The 16,554-nt window shown below is 34.8% G+C and overlaps 1 protein-coding gene across 1 annotated transcript in view; it reads right to left on the bottom strand.

Annotated features, from left to right (window-relative positions):
* Window positions 1-16,554, bottom strand: part of Kdm5 (Lysine demethylase 5) — a 49,079-nt gene that overhangs the window by 29,605 nt on the left and 2,920 nt on the right. Inside the window, exons 2-8 of the mRNA XM_068768700.1 lie at window positions 12,905-12,982; window positions 9,584-9,722; window positions 6,628-6,797; window positions 5,667-5,901; window positions 2,765-2,919; window positions 1,683-1,844; window positions 622-738 (exon numbers count right to left, since the gene is read on the bottom strand). Coding sequence (XP_068624801.1) covers window positions 622-738; window positions 1,683-1,844; window positions 2,765-2,919; window positions 5,667-5,901; window positions 6,628-6,797; window positions 9,584-9,722; window positions 12,905-12,982 — 1,056 coding nt within the window. The remainder of the gene's footprint in view (window positions 1-621; window positions 739-1,682; window positions 1,845-2,764; window positions 2,920-5,666; window positions 5,902-6,627; window positions 6,798-9,583; window positions 9,723-12,904; window positions 12,983-16,554) is intronic.

Below are 16,554 nucleotides of genomic sequence, written 5' to 3' on the forward strand. Positions count from 1 at the left end.
TCTTTTAGGCTTTAATCACATGTTTTTTGTACCGAAAAATATAAAATTTACATATACGTACGTATTTTTTTGATGTAACCCTTCTTATTGATATTTTATTATATTATTCATAGCTAAGACTGGTTGACCTTTTAGTTGGTTATTTTTTAAGCGAAGGATTTGACTTCTGTCCTCGCCTGATGTTAAGCGATTGCAAGATCTACGATGGTACATGCTTGTCTAGAAAAAACCTATTCCCTCTTGTAAAAGAGTCCTAAGTTATAGTTGGAAACAATGACGCCGGTTGGTCCACTGACTGTTCGCAGTTTAAAGTATCAGCAAGATACTTAGTGCTAGAAGGATAAAACAAAAATCTTGTTGTCCCATGCAAGAAAGAAGAAGGAATACCCCCTTCTCCTTTCTCTTTCTTTCTTTTGGTGTAATTCCTTATTATTCATAAAATAGTGTCTATCTAATTCATATATATTTTCAATACCTATTTCACATTTATGTGAATTAATAATAAAATTATTATTAACAGGTCACAATTTACATCAAGAACACCTTTAATCGCATGTTCAATAAGGAATCGAGATTCTTTATATTTTTCTATAGTCACTTTTACTTATATTTTATACTCACGTGAACAGGCATGTTGAAGTAATCAGACTTGAACTGGTCCGCCATTTCTCCAAATTGCTGTAAGGTATATTCTCGGGTGGCCTGCTCGAAACCGAACGCCTCCGCTGGTTTTGATACCTACACAAAATAATACATCTTAAAATTTGAGGTAAGATCGGTATCCTTCCTTAGATTGCCGAGGGGTCCACGCTGCTGTCCATACTTTCACTCCACACTCAGTACACAACACTGACTTGACCAGGAAAGCCTCGCTCCTACTGCTTCCACTAGTGTCTAATGCAGGTTCGAAAACCCAAATGCTTAAGTTTAGTATAGTTCACGGACCTCCCGTTCCGTGTACTCATTTCCGATGAAGCTGTAAAAGTCTTAAGGCTAACAACAGCAAAAACTTCACAGATACAATACAATACAACTTATTGAAACATATAAAATACATACTATCTATCTTTTTTTTATTCGGAAGAATAATTTTATACAAAAAATAAATATCAGCATAATTTATTAATAATATTATGTAGGGTAGTGACAACTGGATGCATGGTTACATAAACCTATCTCTATCGCACACATCTTCTATCGCTCTCATACAAACGACATTATTGGTTGTAATGTAACGATTGTGATTGGTTGTATAAATAAAGTTAGTTCTAGGATTCGTTAACGTAGTTTTATATTTTGGTACACATACAGGGTCTCGGCAAATAAAATTCAATCAGTTTTACTTTTTAACTGCAAGAGATAGTCTCATAAACAATATATTTGAAATGTGGGCAGCATAAAGCCGTTTTACAATTTTCACACTGGTGAATTATAACCACCCACAAGGTAAAGACGACCTTGTGGAGATCATCGGAAATCTTTGGGGGAAGTCTACGACCAGCCATAGACGTTAAACAAGCGACAAAAAAGGGCGAAAACCAACACCAAAAATAGAAAATGAATTGATGTGTGTCGCAGTAGAAACAGGTCATAAATAAAACATGCAATATTATATTAATTAAAATTCTTATTAATAATGGGATATTTTGGCATTCCTAAATAATATAAACAAAGAAATATACCTCTTCCGCAAGGCACACGGGGCAACGCCAATCACCCTTAGGCACGTCAGCCAGCGGTGGCACCAGGCAGAAAGTGTGGTAGGAGTCGTCGCAGCCGTCGCACAGAAGCATCTGTTCCTCCACGTCGCCGCGGCCGCAAACATGGCACATGTACTTCGCCAACTGGAATATTATTATTTTATTACTTATGGTTGTCTGAAAGAGATTGCCTTGTGTGATTAGACCGCTCATTGTACTTTTTGCCTTATTACTATGTATCATTGTATATATTTTCTAGCATGTACAATGAATAATACTACATAAAAATTAAATAAAATAATTACATTAGCCATTGAACATAACAACAATGAAGACAGATATATGGATTACTTTCCCATACTTTTTTTTGTATGGGTGTATAATGACAGAACATTACTAGAGTAACGCATAAATACTTGCATAGATGGTTTCTGCCTACCGTAAAACAAACGTTTATGCGAGAACGTGTGTACGAGTGTGATTTTTGCGCTGACAGTGAGTGTGGGAAGAGACAAACTTGTTCTCTGTTGATGTAGGTGCTGTTAGACCGAAGGCTTTTACAGCTTTATCTGAGCTGAGTTCACGGAGCGAAAGGGTCCGTGAACTTAAAGAAAAGACAAAACAAGTATGTGTGTGTATGTTCGAATGACTTAATTTACATCATATAAACCACAAATGTCTTTATGTGTGATGCTATGTGGTCACGATGAAGTGTGACATGGCCATTTTTGGGATCTCTTTCCCCAATGCCACGTGTGGGATGTTACAACATGGATAAAGCTTTTATTCTATTATTTCACTATCTCCTTTCATCCTTTACAATCTCTATGTTTCTTCACATTCAAATTGTCTCCTGTGCATCACCTTCCTTTCCTCGTCTTTGTTCCTAGACCACAGTTTGCTACATTATCACAGTTTTGACTCATACATTTCCAGTCAATATTTCATACAGCCATAGCTATGTTATTATCTTCTCTTATGTACTAAACCTATATTGATTTATACATGGGTAGCTTGGGATGCTGTGTGGTGTGGTGGTGGTAGTGGGGGTGGCGGTCACGTACCGGATCGTCGGGGTTGTGCGAGTGCATGGGGGGCGGCGGCGCCGGAGCGGGCGTGACGGATACGGTCATGTTGCTGAGCCGGTGCTCGCGCAGCCGACGTGACCGCACCACGCCACAGCTGCCAGCGCTCGACATCCACTTGTTCTCGCGGGGACCTGGTGATACAATACCAGAGCCGGTCAACATAATATTAATAAACTGTACGATTAATTTACCTTTCAGAAGGAACTGATTAATCTATCTACAGAACAACATAGGACTTTTCTAGTCTTTTTTCTAGTCACCAATATGGACATCTGTATATGAACTAAAGTAACTGAAATAGCCCAGCGAATTGGCAAGTTAGAGCCTTAAGGTTCTGTTGTTGTGACTACAGGCCTTCATTGGCAAGTTCACAGTCGCTCAATGAGCCATGGACAGGGCTATTTATTGCTGAATACTCTACGAGATCTAGTCGCCAATAATGACAACTATATAAGAACTAAAGTAACTAAAACAGCCCAGCGCATTGGTAAGTTGGAGCCTTAAGGTTCTGTTGTTGTGACTACAAGTCTTCATTGGCAAGTTCACAATCGCTCAACGAGCCATGGACAGAAGTTTTGTTCAATACTCTACAAGATCTAGTCACCAATAAGAACATCTATATAAAAACTAAAGTAACTGAAATAGCCCAGCGGATTGACAAGGTACAGCCTTAAGGTTCTGTTGTTGTGACTACAGGCCTTCATTGGCAAGTTCGCAGTCGCTCAACGAGCCATGGACAGGACTTTTGTTCAATACTCTACAAGTTCTAGTCTCTAACAAGGACAATTATATAAGAGCTAAAGTAACTGAAATAGCCCAGCGCATTAGCAAGTTGGAGCCTTAAGGTTCTGTTTTTGTGACTACAGGCCTTCATGGGCAAGTTCACAGTCGCTTAGCGAGCCATGGACAGGACTTTTGTTCAATACTCTACGAGATCTAATCACCAATAAGGACATCTATATAAAAACTAAAGTAACTGAAATAGCCCAGCGCATTGGTAAGTTGGAGCCTTAAGGTTCTGTTGTTGTGACTACAGGCTTTCATTGGCAAGTTCGCAGTCGCTCAACGAGCCATGGACAGGACTTTTGTTCAATACTCTACAAGTTCTAGTCTCTAACAAGGACAAATATATAAGAGCTAAAGCAACTGAAATAGCCCAGCGCATCGGCAAATTGGAGCCTTAAGGTTCTGTTTTTGTGGCTACAGGCCTTCATTGGCAAGTTCGCAGTCGCTCAACGAGCCATGGACAGGACTTTTGTTCAATACTCTACAAGTTCTAGTCTCTAACAAGGACAATTATATAAGAGCTAAAGTAACTGAAATAGCCCAGCACATTGGCAAGTTGGAGCCTTAAGGTTCTGTTTTTGTGGCTACAGGCCTTCATTGGCAAGTTCGCAGTCGCTCAACGAGCCATGGACAGGACTTTTGTTCAATACTCTACAAGTTCTAGTCTCTAACAAGGACAATTATATAAGAGCTAAAGTAACTGAAATAGTCCAGCGCATTGGCAAGTTGGAGCCTTAAGGTTTTGTTTTTGTGGCTACAGGCCTTCATTCGCAAGTTCACAATCGCTCAACGAGCCATGAACAGGACTATTGTTCAATACTCTACGAGATCTAATCACCAATTAGGACAATTATATAAGAACTAAAGTAACTGAAATAGCCCAGCAGGTTGGCAAGTTAGAGCCTTAAGGTTCTGTTGTTGTGACTACAGTCCTTCATTGGCTAGTTCACAGTCGCTCAACGAGCCATGGACAGGTGTATTGCTTAATACTCTACGAGATCTAGTCACCAATAAGAACATCTATATAAGAACTAAAGTAACTGAAATAGTCCAGCGGATTGGCAAGTTAGAGCCTTAAGGTTCTGTTGTTGTGACTACAGGCCTTCATTGGCAAGTTCACAGTCGCTCAACGAGCCATGGACAGGTGTATTGCTTAATACTCTACGAGATCTAGTCACCAATAAGAACATCTATATAAGAACTAAAATAACTGAAATAGCCCAGCAGATTGACAAGTTAGAGCCTTAAGGTTCTGTTGTTGTGACTACAGGCCTTCATTGGCAAGTTCATAGTCGCTCAACGAGCCATGGACAGGGCTATTGCTCAATACTCTACGAGATCTAGTCACCAATAAGAACATCTATATAAGAACTAAAATAACTGAAATAGCCCAGCGCATTGGCAAGTTGGAGCCTTAAGGTTTTGTTGTTGTGACTACAAGTCTTCATTTGCAAGTTCACAATCGCTCAACGAGCCATGGACAGAAGTTTTGTTCAATACTGTACAATATCTAGTCACCAATAATGACAACTATATAAGAACTAAAGTAACTGAAATAGCACAGCAGGTTGGCAAGTTAGAGCCTTAAGGTTCTGTTGTTGTGACTACAGGCCTTCATTGGCTAGTTCACAGTCGCTCAACGAGCCATGGACAGGACTTTTGTTCAATACTCTATAAGATCTAGTCACCAATAAGAACATCTATACAAGAACTAAAGTAACTGAAATAGCCCAGCGGATTGACAAGTTAGAGCCTTAAGGTTCTGTTGTTGTGACTACAGGCTTTTATTGGCAAGTTCACAGTCGCTCAACAAGCCATGGAAAGGACTTTTGTTCAATACTCTATGAGATCTAGTCACCAATAAGGAAAACTATATAAGAACTAAAGTAACTGAAATAGCCTATAGTATTAAGTTGGAGTCCTAAGGTTCTGTAGAGAAGACCACGGAGCAGCAAGCTTATAGCAGGACACACTCCAATCACAAGGTGAATCGACTGGTGTTCTTCTGCTACCCGCAGACAGACTTCCAGCGACCATGCCCATGTCATCAGTTCATCTAATGAGGGTATTAGAATGTATTTATTCCACTCACTCCGTCGAGTCTCAGCATTCTCCTCTTTAATTGGTGTCCTCAGTTTCCTGTCGTCGTCGGCGCCGGGCAATGCCCCCTCCGTGTGGCTGCCCTCCGCTTCTGGTTCCGGTTCGGAACTCTTGTAGCGCCTGGCCGGCGGCGGCGTGGCTGCAGCAGGCGGACATTTACTCGCCGACCTGCTGCGAGTGGCTGCGGTCGCTTTCTCTGGTGTTTGTTCTGTTTTGACTTCGATTTTCTGTTCAAAAAAAGAATATAACTGATAAATATATTGCATTTTTGACTACCTATAATCTTATTCATTAATGAAGTTTCCTTTCTTCCTTTTCTACACATCTGGAAGACGACCAGGTTAAGTAGGTGGGATTCCTTAGAGTATATACTAATCTACTTACAAATGAATTTCCAAAGTTTTTTGGACTTGACCTTTCCAAACAATCTGATACCTCATAGAGATTACACTAAAAATGTCGAAAATATTATTTGTTCGTGGATTCAGGACAGCAGGGCGAAGAGGGCACCTCATTTAAGACCTTTTTTAAGGTAACAAGACTCAAGAACTCCCAAAGGAAACTCAGCTCGGCGCGCTATATATTTAATATTTCAAAGGATTTCAAGGCCGTCAAGAGCTTGGATCACTTAGGTTGACGATCCATGAAGTGACTTCGCTTAAATATCTTGGCTTGGACTGTCACTCTTTCATAATATTCGCTTAGCATTCCGAAATAATAGCGGAAGAGGGCCAAACTTCAAACAACTTGATATGTTGATACTGCCTGGCTAATAACACGACTACCACTATGGTAAGCAGGAAATCTGTTTTTTTTTTATTTACTCATTAAAAAACTGCAGCAAGCAATTTGCGTAAATTTAACATACATCACTATATAATCGTGTGGAATGTCTAGATGTATAAATTTCGTCAATAATTGACTGTCAAAAATATTTTTTTATGAATGCTCACCGTCTCTTTGCTGTCGCCGACGGCACCGCTGCTCTTAAACACGTCATAAGGGTACAGGATCCTCTCGTAGTGACTCTTCAGGATGGAGCCGATGCCTTTGCCCTGGGGATGACCCATGCGGCGCGCGATCTTCGACCACTTTCGTTCGGCTGAACATACTTCGAAACCTCCTGCGATAACAAAAAGAATATAAGATGGATTGCAGTGATATGTCTTAAAGATATTTCTTATTATCTAGATAGTCTTGTACTATTGCCCTAAAATTAAAATCATAGAATCAACAGATGATGTCTATTGCCCATGTAGTTTTTACCCAAGTACCTGAGACAAACCGTCCAGCTTGGCAAGTCCAACTTCGAGAAAGTGATCACTCACCGAATCCAAGTATGGCTGCGCTCGGGAAGCTCCGAAACACCTCTCGTTCAATATACCGCAATGCCTGAAGACGAAGGTCTTTGACCAGTGCGTGTTACCGGTGATGATTTATGAACGTGAGGTGAGGTACGGTGGACCTTATAAGGCACAGGATCATCCAGAGTGTTCTAAGCTTGTAGTATCGACGCGTGATTTAATCAGAAACGAGATCTGCAGTAGCTCGAAGAATTGCTCGTCTGAAGTAGCAGTGGGCAGGCAAAATCGCTCGTGCAACCGTGGGCCTTTTGGCTGAAAGATTCTAGAGTGGCGACCACGTATCGACGCAAGGTTTAATGAGAAACGAGCAGATCTGCAGTAGCTCGAAGAATTGCTCGTCTGAATTAGCTGTGGGCAGGGAAAATCGCTCGTGCAACCGTGTGCCTTTTAGCTCAAAGATTCCGGAGTTGCGACCACGTGCCGGTGGACGCGACGTAAATAGTCCTTCCATTAGATCAGCGATTGTGGTCAACAAAGTGGTCTATATCGACCCCCTAGGGGTCTATGACAACCTGCAAGGGGTCTACGTCAGCGAAAAAAAATTTGGAGGTCCATGAAATGAAAATGGGGGTCTACGGTAGTAGATCTCAACACATACACTGATAGTACCTATTTACTTACATCATACTATCTTATAATATCAAAACATTTACATTATTTATAAAAGTACCTAAGAAGTAAAAAAAATATTATATATATTTATAAAATTGTGTAAGTTGTAGGATGTTGGTATTCGCTTTGTGACACAGAGATAACAGATACAAAATTTTATTTTGAGTAGTTTTAATTTAAATTCAATTAATAAACGTATAAATTAACATGTGTTTTTACTTTAAGTTTTTAACACTAAACTTCACTACAGTTAAAAATTTACAGGAAATCAATATCAGGTAAGTAGGGGGTCTACCCAACACGGAAAAACATGGCAAGGGGTCAACGACACAAAAAAGTTTAGGGAACTCCGCACTAGATGGACCAAGATATGCAAGCAGCGCGAGACCGATCATCATGGCGATATTTGAGAGAGGCCTTTATTTATAGTTAAAAATTTATTTCATAAAAATATATATTCGTCAAAACAACATATATGTAAAATACACAGGTTAAGATGTCATAGTAACTCAAGTCACAGATCAATAACGGCATACTAATAAATGATATCACATATATGTTATATGAAAATTGCATAATAGACTCGGATACATAGTTCGGCCAGAAATAGGCTATCGATTTCCTTAAATGGAATAACGCGATCGTGCAATCCATTATGCCGATTCACAATGAAAACACGTCACGCGGCGACGGCTCGAGGGCGATGCAGTCCGGATCTATACGCTCGTGAATAGGCATCTTTGAATAAATTTATTAGGTTTACCAATTGGGTAGACAGGGTAAAGATTTTTTCATTTAAGTTTAAATTTAATATATCGCACAAAAAAATAGTTCTTTGCTAATTCCTTGTTGAATTTAATCCTTTAAATTTTTTACGCAATTGTTTTACGCAAGAAAGTTTTTTTCGTAACACAAATAAATCTAAACTACCAGACAGTGTATGTACTGCCAGTATTTATTGGCCAGTCACACTCTTAATAATAATTACATTATTTATTAAGTTCAACCCTTAATAGCCTGATGTACGAAAGTGATTTTTTTTATATTACTGTGTTTGCTTGAGGGTCTAGATGAAGGAAAAATAGATTTTTTTTAATTTCGTTGGAAAGAATATTAATCAACAGTAAAATTCGTACAGCCAACCTATAAAAAAAAACTAATAGTAATGTGAACATTCGGTTTTAAAGATTGGTATCAAAATTAAAACTCTAGGCTATTAAGGGTTAAAATAAGTGAACTTTTGTTTTTCAGATAAATGAATACCGACCAATGCACCTTTAGACTATAAATCTGTCAAAGGCACAACTTAAAGTCAAACTGTCAAACGCACGAACTTCAAACCGAGCTGTCAAACGTACAAATTATAAGCGAACTGTCAAATACGCGCGAAGTTCATTTCGAACTGTCAAATGCGTAATCTATAAAAGTAAATAAAATTGGATTTCTGTTTGTTATATTAGTATTACAGCTTTTTACTCCGTCCATATGAATGTATATATGATACAAAATCAAATATCTAGTAGATTCAGGCGTTACCTTGCGGAAGTCCATCCTAACTAAGAAAAGGACTAATATATAGTTACTAGATATAGTAGACAAAATTACAGTTTTTTATTATTTTTTTCGGTCTGACTGTCTGTTTGTTCCCTGAAATGGCTGGGCCGAATTTGTCGGAACTTATACTGGCAGGTAGCTGAAGTAATAAGGAGTAACTTAGGCTACCTTTATTTTAGAAAAATTCTTAAAAACAAAAAAAAATATTGATTCTAAAGATTTTGTTGTTAAATTCTATGCAGATGTTTTAGTTTAGTTTTTCTACAAGAACCTTTAACTAAAGTCATGGCTACGGGAAAGAGAATATTTTTTGTACAAAAAGATATAAAGTGAAGAAAGTCTGTACATGTCAACCAAATAGGTACCCAAATATACTTACCTGCTTCTTTAACAATTTTGTGCAAAGCATAAAGATCCAGAGGCTTCCGTTCCACAGTTGGGATCTTTAACACGGAGCCCTGCAGCTCCCAGAACTTGATAATCTGGTCCAAGAAGTTGAGCTTCACTCTGGTTATCGCCTGGTCAACAGAAATGTACACTGTTACTCATGAAACAATAATGTGGTTGAAATTGTTTTGCTGTAAAAAAAAACTGGACATTTCCTAAAACTTAATTGACATAAATAATCATAAACAATTTCTGTAAAATACAGTACCTACTTCCAACGGAACAATATTTGTACAATTCATTCAATAATTCATATCATAGAATGAATTATTGTGATAATGTCAGGAGAAAAATGCCAAAAGAACCTTTTATTTATGGTGTAGATGCAAAATAGGTACTTATCATTAGATATCCTATAGAAATTACAATCTACCTTATAGGCCAGGGGTGGCGAAACTGCGGCCCGTGTGCCACGTGCGTCTATTTGAACGACTATTTTTGGCTCAGATTGATTGTCGAATTATTTTAATATTTAAATTTATATAACCTATGTCTGCTCCTAGGAAATCGAAACAAATTACTGGTGTGAATCATAATTATTATTATTTCACCATAAAATTAGCAAAAACCAAAAACCGATCATAATTAACTAACCGGCATCTTAAGTATTATTAGGAGTCATATACCTGAGCCGTTATATATACCTTCAATACATATATTTTGTACTTCTGTTTAAATAATTTCAAATATATATAATTTTTGTAAAAAAAAAACACGTTTTTGGCGTGTTTTAAATACGTATTCAATTGCGGTAAATAATTTTAAATTTCGAAAAAAGTCTCGCACTTTCAAACAGCTTGGCCACCCCTGATATAGGCTAATAAATAATTTAGATTTTAACTTAATTTATTATAAGACAATATAAGAAACATGTTTCCACTAACATTTCTCTTATCTCTATCAAAGGGAAGTCACTTTGTTATCATGATCTTTTTAAGAACCTAATTTAATAAAAAAAATAAATTCAAATAGACAACTCTGCTAGAATAGGACTATATCATTTGACTTAAAATATCTGGTCACTCTGTATTAAATGAACCTTTATTAAAGAAGAATAATACAAAAAACTCAATTTCAACTCTTTATAAATAACTTCACTGTTGGGCACTATAGAGTTTTACATAAATTGATTACTTATACAACACAATAAAACTTATACAACAAAATTCAATATATTTAAATTTCCAATGCCATTACAAACATTCTAATTTTTTAAAAAACAAGTAAACTGACAAAAATATAATAACTCTTTATTATTTTTAATTATCATTAACATTCTGTTTCTTTATCTGAACAAATTACCACTCATTATTGCAGCTAATTAGCATTCATTGTTCTTATGGTACAGTTCCGTTACAAAATGGTGGTAAAACCCCTTAGTGAAATTGTGGGTCAACGTCACTACCATCATTTCAGCCATAGATTGTCCACTGTTGGACATGGGCCACCCCAAAAGATTTTTAATAAGAGCAGTTGAGAGCTGCCACAATTCTAATATAATGCACCAAAAAAATAATTATGGACGGTCACTGTTGCCTTTTTTCATTTTCACAGATTCCAAAGATTTAAAAGTAAAAAGCTAAATGAAAACCTGCCTAGACATCATTTTGAGTAGCAATTCACAAGGACTTCCTCAGGAACACAGGTACAGGCCTCTTTTTTTATTTTTATTATTTAATTGAGGCACTGAATCTTAGTTTGCTTGGAAAGGAACCTTCATGACTTTGTACAAAAGCCCCCCTGGATCACGTCTTGGGCTGTCATTCAACCATTTTTATTCTAACTAAAAATCTCTCCAAAAGATTGTCAGTAAGGACAATTGAGAGCTACCACAATTGAAATATAACATACCAATTTTTATTTTTTATGGAAAGAGTGTTAATGGCACTTAGTCCAAACATAATTTTTAGAAGCAATTCACAAAGGCTTCCTCTGGAGCCTAGTTACAGGCTTCTACATTTTATTTTAATTATCAAAGTAAAGGGCTACCTATTTAGTTTGCTTGGAAAGAAACCTTCTTGGAGTGACCTGGTGTAAAACCCCTTAGAGGGGACCACAGCTTGGTCAGTAATTCCATAGATTGTCTTATAAGATTGCTATTGCCTGGTTAAAAATATACCAAACATGAATAGAGCATATTTACAAATGCTAAAAATTAAACATCAAGTGTTAATTTAAATCTTTTAGACACAACTTGCTAATGCAGTGTGAACAAATTTTTGACAATATTTGTTTATCTTGCATCGTGTTAACATAATATAGAAAAAAACAATTATCATGTTTGCAGTAACACATTCTATACTAATGATTCCAACGGCAATTGTTCAATTTAAACCCTATTATATATGTACATGTGTACATACTTTTGAATTTGATAATTGAGGCAGTCACCAATTTGTCTAATTAAATTAGAAGGCTTCCGGCCATAATGTAATTGTATGAGTTTTCATTTCTCTCGGGAAATCAAAAGCAACACTAACTGTCATTATAAGATTTATGTTTGCTGTAAGAACCAAAAATGTTAATGCAATTATAAAGAAATGTTTCTCTTTGCTGTAATCACAGCATTAATTAAAAAACAGTTTATAGTTATATACTCATATCTACAAAGCCTTTATACATGTATATTAATATTCATTTACTATTATAATATTTCATAACATTTGATTACTTACAATGAGTTATATAAGTGTATTTCTATATTGAGTTTTATTTATTTATTTATTACAAGGTCCTTCAAAGATGACAGGGTCATACATAATAAAATATAAACATCAATAGATAAACTATGCCAATTACAAAGTACATATCATTATCAATTCATGATAACAAAGAGAGTAGTCTTAAAGGAAGAATAAAAACTTAGAAGATAGTGTTTTATTTCGAGAATGTACAGGAGTGTGTATATTTAGTGTTTACTGTGTGTTTGCTAATGATTTCAGTAATATATAGTATAAAGTACATACTATGTAGTACATATCATTTACAACTTAAGAGGTATATAAAAAAATTGTTTCTACTTCAATATATCCTGGTTATTTTAGTATCTATGGTGTAGGTTGTATCCTGTGTTAGATACCAAAGAATTCTTGACAAGTTTTAAAATTTAATGTATTTAAAACACATTTTTATTTATATACCAGACCATTGTGTTCATATTTATTAAACAATAGGGAGAATAATTGTCATATAATCTATATTTGACATGAAGGCATTAGACATTATTATCAAATCTAATTAAGATATGACTTACCTCTAATTCATTTAACCGTTGTATTCTAGGCGTGAATCGCAGCCTGTCAACATCCACCGCGAATGGAGGTTGCCAGTGCTGAAACAAATTGAAAATTATATATGCAACTTCCATTGACATGAATATAACATTGTACATTATCATTGGAACATTCATCACCACTTCTTATCAGCCAATAGATGTCCAATGCAAGGCATAGAGCTCCCCCAAACATCACCATGGTAACCAATCTCATACTGCCTGCAGCCAGCAACTTCCGGGACATTATTTTGTATATATAATCCACAAAGACATCATCAGTAGAATATTTAGGATGTAATGTAAAATTTTACATAACATATTAACTCAGAAAGTGTAACACAAGATATATATCAGAAACATAAAGGTTTATCTTGTTGACCCTAAAACTCAACTTCATTGACTTTGCAAATAAACATACATATAGGGTCTCAGTAAGTTTCTTTCGCCTGTTTTGTTATTATAAGGGTCTATATTCCAGACATTAGTGTCTGTGCCTTTGTTTTAAACCTTAAACTATTTCAAACTAAACAATTTTTTTTCCAACATGCCCTACCAATGTCTAATTTTTAGTGTTTTTTCTTATGTCACCTATTTTTCTTAGGTCCAAAGAATTTATTATCCGTACTGTTGGTAGACTCTACTTGATAACAAAGCAAAAATAGTGCTCTATCTCTATTTTACAATTTGCATCAATAACATAGAAGCTTCTAGAATTTATTTAAGTAAAATAAACATATAGATAAATACAATGTATTGTTAGCGTAACGGAAATAAATTACATATAGCCTAGTAACATCACTTAGAATACACACCAACTTACTATAAAATACACATAAAATTTTAAATATTTCAAGGAAATTTATATTTGTTGTGCATTATTAGACATTTTACAAATTGTAACTCAATAATTTGTTACTTTAACATACACATCACAACATATTATTCCAAAAATTACTTCTATATTAACAAATAGATTTAAGTAATCTAATGCTTTAACTATGATAAAATTACTAATATATTTTATGAGTATTATCAAACTACATGCAGATAATATAAAGATATTGATATTACCAAATGATATAGCTTTGGCATAATAATTTGTACACACTTGAAATATTGTTTCGATGCTTGCAGTAACTTTTTTTGTAAATGTTATTATTATTAAAACTTAGTATTTATAACATTATTTTAATAAATACAATGTAAAAAAAAAGAAAGTTAATTTTTACAATTTCACAATTTTTTTTATCCTTTATAGGCGAAGGCATTTGACCTGTTTTCCCTGATCTTAAGTGATGACAACCTCTGGTACATGCTTGTCTAGAAGAAACCTATTCACTCATCTTGAAGACTGGTAGGATATTTCACTACTAGCTGTTTGCACTATAAAAATATTAGCAAAATGCTTAGTTCAGGCTGAATGAATTTCAACCATGTACAGATTTTGTCAATCCCTATGTTTTGTTGTCGGATGGAAGAAAAGTGAAAGGGCAATAATTCAGAGTAATTCCACTACATACTTTTCAAAATGCAGTCTGTATAATACCAACATACTGGCAACTTTTTGCCGATGTTCCAAGCTTTGTGGATTAGCACTCACCAAAGCATTGTTACAAAACAGCTTTATATAAGAAAAGGACTAATATATAGCTACTTCTGCTATTTAGCAGTAGTCGTGTAATAAAGTGCACCGCCTGCCAGCCCGCTGATAAATGCACATGCAGCAAACATTGCACATTACACAACTACCACCGTTAATATCTCAAATTACACAACTACCACTGTAAATATCTCATTTTTAGCTCTTAAAAACTTGATTTCACAACATTAACTTTACTTTTGTAATTTACCTTACTTTTATTCCTAAAACAAGTTTTGTAAACTATCATTACTCAAGAAGTTTCTTACCAGAAAAAAAAATAACTCTCAATAATAATTGTGGGTCAAACATCTTTTGTGACTTCATCAAAGTATTAATCTAGCGATATGAACATAAAGGACACAATGCAGTAAACATAAAATCATAAAGTATTTATAAACATTAAAAGTTTAAGAAAAAGTTATCATATCATAACAAATATCTGGCAGTAAACAAATAAGTTTTTATTCAAACTAAACAGTCTATTTAAAATGAAGGTACAATAAAACATTACAGTACAAATTTTAGTTGTTATCTTTTGTTTTGTAAACATACATATCTCATATCATTACAAGTAATTTTTTTTTACCAGACTCTCCCTACTGCCCAAATGACATTTGCAGATTCTAGGGGCTTCAGGATGGACAGCCCAGAGCAAGTGTATCCTAAGACTCCATTAATAACCAAGCTCAAGGGTTCCAAGGAGCCTTCGTATGGGCCACTATATACTATTATTTTACAGGACTGGGATATCACGGAGCTCTTCAAATGTTTCAGTAAACACTCCATGGAGTGACTAAGGAACCTGAAGCTTTCACTCATCAATTTGAATAAATATAAGGCAAAGAAATTTGTATATATCTTCAATATCTCAATTTATTACTTTAAACTGTCAAGCATAGAATAAAGCAAGATATATATGTGTATATATATCATCAAATAAATTATACAGATCATTTTGAAATACTAATTTTTGTTAATTAATTTAGCTAGATATAAACATACTAGCAACCTGATTCAAAGACTAATCACTAACTAAATAGAACTTTCTGTTTTAAATCTTAGTTTATACAGGATGATTGGAAATATGTGTAAAAACTTTAAAGGGTTAATATATTGTATATGTAATTTTCTGTCAATTAATATATTGTGTAACCTATTCAAAAAATCTATTCTTTCATATATAATAAATAACATAATGATAGTATATTAGGGGTAGCAGAAAGTAATGTTGCTTTCTTAAATTAAATACAGATAACTACATTTTTAATAAGTTTTTATTTCTAATCAACAATATATTCACCTTCATTATCAACCTTTTGCCATCTAGTACAAAAATTTTCAATGCCAAAATGGTAAAAATCAATTGGTTTTTCTGTAAAATATGTGGACAGAAACTACATTACTTTCCGGTCCTCCTAATAGCAAGAATAAATAGTAATTAAAAACATTTTCAAAATTTAGATATCCATATATTAAAATAAACCTATTATATGTCTACACTGTATTTTCAGAAATTACTACATTGGAGCATTATAAATGAAAAAATTTGTAACATATTTCATACTAGTCACTATAGGTGATTGAAAACAAGTATAAACTTGTTTAAGCTTTTGCTGACAAATAAGTTAGTTTAATTGAGTTATACTTAGCCTATATAAATTCACCTGACAAAGACAGCACATACATTAACTAATGTATATAATACATTTTTCCATTTTTCATCATAAGGTATATATTTAAAAGCAAAATATATTTTTACTATTTTCTATTAACAGGCAGCGAGTTGCAACCTTGAAATGACCTCAAATTTCATTTTAATTTCCGAATGAACTGGGTCAGTCTTAAATCTAAATTATTTAATACTAACCACAAGGTATTATTTGCATGTCAGTGATATGTTCGTCAAAATCTATATTAGTTAATTTTGTCACAACTACTTCGCTTTAAATACATAATTGGCACTTGCAAAAAAAAAATTGCTTGGACT

This window comes from Battus philenor, unplaced genomic scaffold (genome assembly GCF_028537555.1).
Source record: "Battus philenor isolate CCGP_79_NKW_IND1 unplaced genomic scaffold, ilBatPhil1.0.hap1 SCAF_26, whole genome shotgun sequence".
NCBI lineage: Eukaryota > Metazoa > Arthropoda > Insecta > Lepidoptera > Papilionidae > Battus > Battus philenor.